Here is an 11,810-nt window from a genome sequence, read left to right on the forward strand (position 1 = left end):
AGGTAAAACATTACCGTAAAAATTAATTAGAACTTATAAGAAAACATTTTTCCTTCAAATGGTAATAAGCAAGATATTAAAAAAAAAGGAAGATATTAAATAAATTGGTAAGCTAATAAAAGATCACATGACGGTATAACAATATTAAGGAAAGAATAATGCAATAATTATAAGGAAAGAACAAAAACATAAAAAAATTTATATAAAAATATAGAAGAATAAGACTTATTTGAATTTGAGGAGAAAAACAAAAGGATAGTAAGAATTTTGTTGAAACAATATGATCCAATGTACTCAAATAAGACAGATCATAATAAGACATGTTTGGTATTTTTAATATTAATCAAGAAATAAAATGCAAGTACTAAAATCAAAGAGTTGTGTCGTTGCATATAGAAAAAGAAAATAAGTTATCTACTAGTTGAGAAATGATTTTATGTCCTACTTCTTAATTAATATCTATAATGTATATGTGAATAATTTATATTTTAGGTTATTTGCATATAATACAAATAAATAAATCACAATTTGACATGATTTATGTGTGTGCATTGTGCAGGTACTAATTCAGTACTAGTGTTAACAAAGTATTAATCCCTACATTTCAATGAACCATCAGTTTCTTATTAGGTGATAGTTCCTGCATCGTTAATCTCAACATACAAATTCATACATTGTAATCCTTGCATATTGTTAAGTCAGAATCCCTACTTCACTAATCAACATTACAATTACAATGTGAAGACAATATTAAAACTTGTGTGGTATCATGTTTTATTCTTAATTGAATTAAATAAATAAAATTACTTTTAGGAGCTTACATTATTACCTTTAATTTTAAGTTAGTACATAAATCATGACATAATTTTAAATGCTTATTTGGTCTCAATTTATTTGTTTCCCGTAGTTAAGGTTAGAGCCGTTGTAGGCTCAGCCAGTTTAGAACTCAAAAGCTTTTTTTTCTTTAACCCAAATCGAATTGGGATTGGGATTGAAACCGGCAATGTAGGCCAATTGGAATTGGGATTGAGACTGCCAATGTAGGCCTTTTTAATCCAATTGGAATTGGGATTGGGATTGGGATTGGGATTGAAACCGCATAGCTCCTCCGCCAATTCCGACTGGGATTGGGATTGAAACCGGCAATGTAGGCCAACTGGAATTGGGATTGAGCTCCTCCGCCAACTAGTATATATATCCCTTATAGGAGTATTGTATTTCATCAATTCCGTCCAACTCCATCCCTTATATTCTCCCTCCCTACAATTTACTTCACATCAGAATCTCTCCTTCCAATTCAAATTCAAACTAGGTGTAGGTTTTGTGATGGGCCATTTGGAAGCACAAGCAGTGTATGAATACGGAGCCAACTCACCTGAGTCTCTTTATGGGAAAATAGACCCCAAAACATTTGGTGATCGTGCTTACAAGGGTAGACCTGACAAGGCTGCTAGGAAGCGCGAACCACTACTTGTCTCTGATTGGCATAGACAAAGCAAGAAGAGACGGTTACTTGAAAGTGTTCTTACTTCAACTGAGGAAGAAGGTGTTTACCAGCCTAAAACCAAGCAAACGAGGGCTGCTTATGAGGCCCTGCTCAGCCTCATTCAGCAGCAACTTGGTGACCAACCATTGAATATTGTTACTGCTGCAGCTGATGAGATATTGGCTGTCTTAAAAAATGACTACTTTACCAACCCTGATAAGAAGAAAAAACAGATTGAAAACCTGTTAAATTCCGTATCAAATGAGGTGTTTGACCAGTTGGTGTCGATTGGGCGACTCATCACTGATTATCAAGGTGATGGCGATGGCGATGCACCTCTGGATGATGATGTTGGTGTAGCTGTTCAGTTTGAGGAGAATGAAGAAGAAGAAGAAGAGAGTGACCTTGATGATGAAGAGGATGAGGACAATGATGTGCTGGATGCCGACTGTTCTAGTGCTATGCCTATCATTGCTGATTATGAGATGCGTGAGGCGGATGACGGAATGTCCTTGAATGTTCAGGACGTAGATGCTTATTGGCTTCAAAGAAAGATCTCTCGAGCTTATGAGCCCCAGATCGATCCGCAACAGAGCCAAAAGCTTGCTGAAGAGGTTCTCAAAACTCTTGCTGAAGGCGATGATCGTGAAGTAGAAACCAAGCTACTGTTGCATCTCCAATTTGATAAGTTCACTCTCATCAAATATCTTCTGCGGAACCGGCTAAAGGTAGTATGGTGTACCCGTCTTGCACGGGCTGAAGACCAAGCGAAAAGGAAGGAAATTGAACAAGAGATGTTGCGGTTGGGGCCAGATCATGCCGCGGTACTAGAGCAGTTGCATGCTACTAGGTCTACTGCAAAAGAGAGGCAACTGCATTTGGAGAAAAACATTAGGGAAGAAGCTCGGCATCTCAAAGATGGTGACAGAGATAATGATAATGCTTGGTTAATGGGGCAACACCAGCTGCTTAATCTTGACAGCCTTGCATTTCCTCAAGGTAGTCTGTCGATGGCAAATAAAAAATGCGAGCTTCCAGTGGGGTCTTATAGGAATCATAAGAAGGGGTATGAGGAAGTTCACGTGCCAGCACTGAAGCCAAAGCCACTAGCCCCTGGAGAAGAGCTTGTGAAGATCTCCTCCATTCCGGTGTGGGCTCAACCAGCGTTCAGTGGGATGACCCAATTGAATAGGGTTCAGAGTAAAGTATATGAGACTGCCCTCTTTTCCCCAGAGAACATCTTGCTCTGTGCTCCAACGGGTGCTGGGAAGACCAATGTAGCTATGCTCACTATACTTCAGCAAATCGCTCTAAACCGCAACTTAGATGGATCATTCAACCACACCAATTATAAGATTGTGTATGTGGCACCTATGAAAGCCCTTGTTTCTGAAGTGGTTGGCAATCTCTCCAAGCGTTTGGAACATTACGGTGTCAAGGTAAAAGAGTTGAGCGGTGATCAAACATTAACTCATCAACAGATTGAAGGGACTCAAATTATTGTGACTACCCCTGAGAAGTGGGATATTATAACTAGAAAGTTAGGTAATCGCACTTATATGCAGCTTGTTAAACTTGTTATTATAGATGAGATACATCTCCTGCATGACAATCGAGGTCCTGTTTTGGAGAGTATCATTGCAAGAACTATCAGACAGATTGAAATCACAAAAGAGCATATTCGGCTTGTTGGATTGTCAGCAACTCTTCCAAATTATCAGGATGTGGCTTTGTTTTTGCGAGTTGATCTGAATAAAGGACTCTTCCATTTTGACAATAGCTATAGACCTGTACCGTTGGCTCAACAGTATATTGGAATTACTGTTAAGAAGCCACTGCAGAGGTTCCAGTTGATGAATGATATTTGCTATGAGAAGGTGATTAGTGTTGCAGGAAAGCATCAGGTGCTTATCTTTGTTCATTCTAGGAAGGAAACAACTAAAACAGCTCAAGCAATCCGGCATGCTGCACTTGGTAATGACACCCTTACTAAGTTTTTGAAGGAGGATGGTTTAACTCGGGAAATTTTACAGTCTCAAACTGAGCTTATCAAGAGCAATGATCTCAAAGATCTTTTACCATATGGTTTTGCAATTCACCATGCGGGTTTGGTCAGAACTGATCGGCAGCTTGTGGAGGAGCTTTTTGCTGATGGACATGTGCAAGTGTTGGTCTCAACTGCAACTTTAGCTTGGGGTGTAAATTTACCTGCACATACTGTCATTATAAAAGGTACCAAGATTTACAATCCTGAAAAAGGAGCATGGACTGAACTCAGTCCTCTTGATGTTATGCAAATGCTTGGCCGTGCTGGAAGGCCTCAATATGACACTTATGGTGAAGGAATCATCATAACTGGACACAGTGAACTGCAATATTATCTTTCTTTGATGAATCAACAGCTTCCTATTGAAAGTCAGTTTATATCCAAGTTGGCTGATCAATTGAATGCAGAGATTGTTCTTGGGACAGTACAGAATGTCAAAGAGGCATGCAAGTGGCTCCTATATACTTACCTCTATGTTCGCATGGTACAGAATCCCACACTTTATGGTCTAGCTGCGGATGCCCTCGAAACTGATTATGCTTTGGAGGGAAGGCGTGCTGACTTGGTTTATTCTGCTGCTACGTTGCTGGACAAGAGTAACTTGGTTAAGTACGATAAGAGAAGTGGATATTTCCAGGTGACTGACCTGGGGCGCATTGCGAGCTATTATTACATAACTCATGGGACAATTTCCACGTACAATGAGCATTTGAAGCCCATCACGGGTGATATTGAACTTTGTAGGCTTTTCTCTCTCAGTGAGGAATTCAAATATGTAACAGTCAGACAAGATGAGAAAATAGAATTGGCAAAGCTTCTAGATCGTGTCCCTATTCCGATAAAAGAGAGTCTTGAGGAGCCTAGAACCAAGATCAATGTTCTACTGCAGGCGTATATTTCACGGCTGAAGCTTGAAGGGTTGTCTCTATCATCCGACATGGTTTATATATCTCAAAGTGCTGCACGTCTGATGCGAGCCCTTTTTGAGATTGTTCTGAAGAGAGGATGGGCTAAGTTAGCTGAGAAGACCTTGAAATGGTGCAAAATGATAAGTAAGAGGATGTGGAGCGTACAAACACCACTCCGCCAATTCCACGACATTTCAAATGAGATATTGATGAAGTTGGAGAAGAAAGATCTTGCTTGGGAGCATTATTACGATCTTTCATCACAAGAGTTGGGAGAGTTTATCCGGTTCCCGAAGAAGGGTAGAATGTTAGACAAGTGTATTCATCAGTTCCCGAAGCTGAACCTCGCAGCACATGTTCAGCCAATTACCCGGTCAGTCTTGAGGGTAGAATTGACCATTACACCGGATTTCCAGTGGGAGGACGCGGTCCATGGTTTTGTAGAACCTTTCTGGGTGATTGTTGAAGACAATGATGGGGAATATATTCTTCATCATGAATATTTCATGCTGAAGAAGCAGTATATTGATAAAGACCAGACTTTGAACTTCACAGTCCCAATATATGAGCCATTGCCCCTTCAGTATTTCATTCGTGTTGTCTCTGACAGGTGGCTAGGGTCTGAGACTGTTTTGCCAGTCTCTTTCCTACACCTGACTTTGCCAGAAAAATATCTTCCTCCCACTGAGTTACTAGACTTACAACCTCTACCAGTTACTGCATTGAGGCATCCAGCATATGAAGCACTTTATCAAGATTTTAAGCATTTCAATCCGGTTCAGACTCAGGTATTCACCGTTTTGTACAATTCAGATGACAATGTCTTGGTTGCAGCTCCAACTGGTAGTGGGAAGACCATTTGCGCTGAATTTGCCATATTGAGGAATCATCAGAAAGGACCTGATAATATCAGTCGTACTGTGTATATAGCTCCACTAGAGGCTCTGGCCAAGGAGCGGTTCAGTGATTGGAAGAAGAAATTTGGAGACTCTCTGGGAATTAGAGTTGTTAAATTAATTGGGGAGACTGCCAAAGATCTGAAGCTGTTAGAGAAGGGTCAGTTAATTATCAGCACGCCTGTGAAATGGGATGCTTTATCTCGTCGCTGGAAACAGCGAAAGCATGTTCAGCAAGTCAGTCTTTTCATTATTGATGAATTACACCTGATTGGTGGTCAAGGTGGCCCAATCCTGGAGGTGATTGTCTCTCGGATGAGATATATTTCAAGCCGGGTTGAGAACAAGATCCGCATCGTTGCTTTGTCAACTTCCCTAGCTAATGCCAAGGATTTGGGAGAATGGATTGGGGCTACATCTCATGGGCTCTTCAACTTTCCTTCTGGTGTTAGGCCCGTGCCACTGGATATTCACATTCAAGATGTTGATATTGCCAACTTTGAAGCTAGGATGCAAGCCATGACAAAACACACATATACTGCAATTGTCCAACATGCAAGGAAAGGAAAGCCTGCAATTGTGTACGTTCCCACGAGGAAGCATGCACGCCTGACTGCTGTTGATCTGATGAGTTATTCTAGTATGGACAGAGAAGACACACCCATGTTTCTGCTACGATCTGCAGAAGAGCTGGAGCCTTTTGTGGAGAGGATCAATGAACCTATGCTGAAAGAGACACTCAAGTATGGTGTGGGTTACTTGCATGACGGATTGAGCGGCACTGATCAGGAAATAGTGAAGACGTTGTTTGAAACTGGATGGATTCAAGTATGTGTAATGAACAGTACAATGTGTTGGGGAGTACCACTATCTGCCCATTTGGTGGTGGTGACGGGAACACAGTACTATGATGGTAGGGAAAATATGCACACTGATTATCCAGTTACTGATTTGTTGAAGATGATGGGTCATGCCAGTCGACCTCTTGTAGATAGCTGTGGGAAGTGTGTCATCCTTTGCCATACACCACGCAAGGACTACTACAAGAAGTTCTTGTATGATGCATTCCCAGTTGAAAGCCATCTGCAACACTATGTCCATGACAATTTGATTGCTGAGGTGGTTGTGGGAGTTATTCAGAACAAGCAGGATGCGGTGGATTACCTAACATGGACCTTCATGTATAGAAGGCTGCCACAGAATCCAAACTACTACAATCTGCAGGGTGTTAGTCACAGGCATCTGTCGGACCACCTCTCAGAGCTGGTGGAGAATGCTATCAGTGACTTGGAGGCAAGCAAATGCGTTGCTGTTGAGGATGACTTTTTGCTTTCACCTTTGAACCTTGGCATGATAGCGTCATACTATTATATCAGTTACACGACAATAGAGCGATTTAGCTCTTCCCTGTCCTCCAAAACGAAGTTGAAGGGCTTACTGGAAATATTGGCTTCAGCGTCGGAGTATAAACGGTTGCCTATAAGACCAGGTGAAGAGGAGTTGACAAGAAGGTTGATTAATCACCAGCGTTTCTCCTTTGAGAATCCGAAATACACAGATCCTCACACCCAGGCTAATGCTCTTTTACAAGCCCATTTTTCTAGGCAAGTGGTGGGTGGAAATCTTGCTTCTGACCAGCAAGAGGTGCTTCTTTCTGCTATTAGGCTGCTTCAAGCAATGGTTGATGTTATTTCCAGTAACAAATGGCTTAGTCTAGCACTTCTAGCAATGGAGGTGAGCCAGATGGTGACACAGGGAATGTGGGAACATGACTCGATACTTCTTCAGGTTCCACACTTTACAAATGAATTGGCTAAGAAGTGTCAAGAAAATCCAGGAAAGAGTATAGAAACAGTGTTTGATTTAATGGAGATGGAAGATGACGAGAGGCGTGAGCTCTTGCAAATGTCGGACTTACAGCTTATGGATGTTGCCCGGTTTTGTAATCGGTTTCCAAACATTGATTTGACATATGATGTGTTGAACCGTGATAATGTGAGTGCTGGAGGCGATGTGAGTGTGCAGGTAACCCTTGAGCGAGATCTTGAGGGTGGAACAGAGGTTGGACCTGTTTTTGCACCTAGATATCCCACAACCAAGGAAGAAGGATGGTGGCTTGTTGTTGGCGATACAAAGAGCAACCAACTGCTGGCCATTAAGAGAGTTACCCTGCAAAGGAAGTCCAGTGTCAAGCTCAATTTTTCTGCACCTGCAGAAGCTGGAAAGAGGACCTACACACTCTATTTCATGTGCGATTCTTATCTGGGTTGTGACCAGGAGTATATTCTTACACTTGATGTTAAAGCGGCAATGATTAAAGAGGACAGTGAAAGAGTCTGATGTAGTTTTCTTTTTTGAGAACTTTCCCTATATCCCTGTTGTCTGTGAGGTCTTAAGGGCTAGGAACCAAGTCTGTATTTCGCTTTGTAGTTATGAAGGATTACACTGCTTTGTGTAGTTCATGTTTATATATTTACAAATATGCTTTGTATAGTTCCTGTTTATATATTTACAAATATGTCATCTTCTCAAAAACAAATATATATATTTCTATTGTCTGCAGCTGCTTTATAGCTTTTAGTAATTGGTTTTAATGCTGGTAAGATGGCATTTTATGTTCATTTGATATCATTATTGTGTTTCTCACTTGGAGATTTCTGTCTTCTCCCTTCCCTGTTGCTTGGTGTTATGAATCTTCCGATATATACAACTTAGTTTTTACCTATTTTCTTTGTCCCAGTTATCCTTGTAGTGGTGTTTCATTTTCAATTTCTTTGTGAAGTGGAAGGTTTTGCTTAAAATTAGCAGTAAGAAGCTGAAGGTGAAAAGATAGCTCTTTTCCTGTGTTATTAGTAAGGGAAGTGAGAGATATTTTTGTGCAAAATATGTGTTATGCCACTTGTCTCTACTTGCTTTTCTAAAAACGAAAAATAATAATTCTTGTCTCTGATTTTCATTCCCTGGCTCTCTCCCTCAATGGTTTTATACTTTTATATCTGAAATTCAAGGTAGAGAGTGTGTGTGTGAGAGAGAGAGAGAGAGAGTCCAACAACACAGTGTTCCTGCATTTCATAAAATACAAAAGATTAAGGGTTCCATTACCACGCCTCTTGAAGTGGATAAAGGCGATCTAATTTATTCCATTAAACGCACTTTTGGGTATTAAGCTATGTTTGAGTATTTGTTTGTGCTCAATAGAATCAAGTACATGTAAAAAGGAATTTGGGTGTCATTTTATATTTATATTTTATTTTTATTCTTGTCCTGTTTATGGCGTTCTTACTTTGTACCTCTAAATATTGGCTGGATCGCTTTGTTTCTTATATTTAGAATGGCTTGTCTGTTTGACGAATTCTTTTTGCTTTAGCTTTCATTCTGATATTTTTTTAGAATATTTATTTGTACTATTATTTTTCAGTTTTCTGATAACAAGGAGGAGATACTTTTGTAGTGTACTTGGAAGGTGCTAGCTTAACCATAACTGCTAGATAATTTATTTATTTTTTCCTGTTATTTTGCTATCTTAATAATAAAATGCTTGTTTTAAAGATATCATTTGTGACTCTGTGAAGACCCAATTAGATACAATCATTTGACCCACTTCAAGGCCTTTTTCAATCTAATAGTCTATCGTATCTCATCTTTATCTGGTTTCCTCATGCCATTTATCCCTCTTGGTATCTCCCCCATTATCCCCCCTATACTCACCCTTTTTCCCTTTCTACTTTTTCATCTCTTGCCTCTGTAATATGTGTTGTCCTCAGATTTCTCTGCCTCAAACTCTATTTCGCTGCGGCGCAGAGAATTGTGGCACGGTGAATCGTGATCATTTTCTACGCCTCGAACTCTATTTTATGTATATTTAATTATAGAGTGAAATATTATTGCAACTAATGTGGAAAAGTATATGGTGTTCAATTTCTCATTCTTTCACTTCGCCTCAATCAAACTAGTTGTGGTCAGCTGCATCGATTCTCTCTATATAGCAAACTATGGTCTATGGCAAGAGTGCAGTAGAAGATATTTGAAGGAATATGCATGAATAGTATGAAGCATATTTTTCTATGCATTTGGTCTCTCAGTATAAGCAAAAAGATGTAAATGGCTTGAGGATGGCTTAAGAATTTGTCCTCTTAAGCGCTTACTTTGGCTTGTGTGTATGAAATATTCTTACAACAACAACGCCTCAATTCAAAACTGGTCTGGGTGCTGTATAAATATTCTTACTTACAAAAAATAATTGTTTGCTGGATTTTATTACAGGTGTTGGGTTCTTTTCAAAGAATACTAACAACTAAAATAAGTGATATTGCTCTTCTTCTCATTTGTGATCAAGCTTTTTGGTATTTGATGATTAGTAGCATAATTGGGGCCATTTGTGAACTAGATTCCTGAATCTGCAGTAGAGAGATCTAGTTTCTGCAATTCTTTGTTGGACTTGGCACTAAATAGGCACTACTGATGTGTAGAAAATGAATCTGAAGGTGAATTTTGGCTGTGTAAGGTTGAACCTTGAAAGAAATGGCTAAAGGTGGAGAAGAGGACTTGCCAAGGGATACAAAGATTGTCCAAACATTGCTAAAATCAATGGGAGTTGGTGACTACGAGCCTCGAGTTGTGCATCAGTTCTAGAACTGAGGCATCAATATGTTATTGATTTACTGACGGATGCTCAAATCTACTCAAGCAAGCAGGGAAGGTTGCCATTGACTCTGATGGTATCAAGCTTGCCATTCAAGTGAAAGTTAATTTCACCTTCTTACAACCCCTGCCACGTCAGGTACTAAGTCTTATTAGATCCTCCATTCTTGTGTTGGTATTCATTATTCCAAGACGTAAATTCGTACCTTTCTTAGAGGCCTCTTAAGTCTTAAGGGTGTGGTGAAACTGATAACCTTTAGCCTTCTCTTGTCTAGGAAGGATAATTAAAATAGGGACTTACTGAGTCGAAGGATTATATGATGTAACTAAAATGATAGGCTTGGAGGAAAATATGGTTCCTTTGCAAACAGTATTGTCACTTTACCCTAATTCTCCTTTTTCCTTTTCGGATGTACAGTACCTGGTAATTTCACAGTTCAGCAAAACCAATTTCTTCAGACTTGAACATTTCTTATGTCGCTTATGAACAAGCTAGAAGTGAAAAATAATTCATGAACGCTACTAAAGCATGTCATTATTTGTGAAATGTGTATGAAAAGTTATCAAATTTATAATTTAACAATAGTTTCGTGGAAAATTTTAAAATTTATATTTTGGCAATACCTTTGTGGTTTTTGTAATAGTTAAACCTAGAGAGTATTCCATGCAGAGAAGAGAGAAGTGAGATTACAGAAATGGCTATGTAGATTCAATGATGAGAAGATAGCTACCTGGAAGACCGGTTGAGATCAAATATGGAAGAGGGGTTTTGGGCTCCCAAGACTGTGAAAACACCTTATGGACTAGCTGTATGGAAACAGATCTCTCGTCTTTGGGGGAAGTTTAGCAAGAATATCAGCATTAGGATTGGATATGGGCAAAGAGTCAGGCTATGGACTTATGTTCTAATTGCTGAAATGTTTAATGATACTTGCTTGAACTGTCAGTTTAGAAGAAATTTCTTTGAATGGGAAATGCAAGAAGCGGACTTATTCTTGCATAAATTGCATTTACTAGAGATTAATCAGGGGAAGGAAGATGCATTATGGTGGAATGTTACTATGAATGGAGTGCTCACTGTGAAGTCTTACCACAGAGAACTCATAAAAATTGATTCAAAGCTGGGAACTAATTGACCTTGGAGATTTGGAAGACAGTTGCACCAACTAAAGTGGCCTGCTTTGGTTGGATGGTGGCTCATGAAGCATGATTGACTCAAGATAATTTGAGGACGAGAGGCTCTAATATGTGTAGCAGATACTATCTATGTGAGAGCTTCTGGCAATGCGAATCTGTTGTTCTTCTTTGAACCATGTTTGTGGCTATTTTTGGTGTTCAAGGTTTTATGCCTGAGAACTTCAGAGGTTTGTTAGGGTGTTGGAAATCAATCTACGTTGGGAAGTGCAAGAAAAAGATCTGGATTACTATTCCAGTGTGCATTGCATGGACAATTTGGAGGGAGAGAAATAGGAGATGTTTTAATGGCCTAAAGGAGCACTTCAAGTTCTGAAATTTAGATGCCTTCAAAATTTGAACTATTGGGAGAATGGGAACTGTGTTTTTAGTCCATGATGTGCTAGACTTGTTAGAATTTATAGAGATCTGATGTACCAAGTCTAGCTCTGTTTTCTTTTTCTTTTCTGCAGTATTTTCTTGAAACTGCGTATTAACAAAATCTTATCTTATCAAAAAAAAATGTCCAACCTCTATTAGTCTTTTTAAGCTTGCAAACTTTGCTTCTACTTAACTATCCCAATCACATCTCAAGAGTTAAAATGCAAGGTGTTCAAAACTGTGTGCGAGTGTTGTTCGTTTAATTTGGAAAATTACAG

The 11,810-nt window shown here is 39.4% G+C and overlaps 1 protein-coding gene across 1 annotated transcript; it reads left to right on the forward strand.

Moving 5' to 3' along the window:
• The first annotated feature begins 927 nt into the window (after nucleotides 1–927).
• On the forward strand, nucleotides 928–7,821 carry LOC142166916 (DExH-box ATP-dependent RNA helicase DExH12-like). Its single transcript, XM_075226764.1, has one exon. The coding sequence runs from the start codon at nucleotides 1,327–1,329 to the stop codon at nucleotides 7,675–7,677; it is 6,351 nt and encodes a 2,116-aa protein (XP_075082865.1). The 5' UTR covers nucleotides 928–1,326; the 3' UTR covers nucleotides 7,678–7,821.
• The last annotated feature ends 3,989 nt before the right edge of the window (nucleotides 7,822–11,810 follow it).

This window comes from Nicotiana tabacum, chromosome 12, assembly GCF_000715075.1.
Source record: "Nicotiana tabacum cultivar K326 chromosome 12, ASM71507v2, whole genome shotgun sequence".
Classification (NCBI taxonomy): domain Eukaryota; kingdom Viridiplantae; phylum Streptophyta; class Magnoliopsida; order Solanales; family Solanaceae; genus Nicotiana; species Nicotiana tabacum.

Excerpts from the sequence above, each read along its gene's own strand:
- LOC142166916 (XM_075226764.1), top strand. The coding sequence starts at position 1,327 with ATGGGCCATTTGGAAGCACAAGCAGTGTATGAATACGGAGCCAACTCA.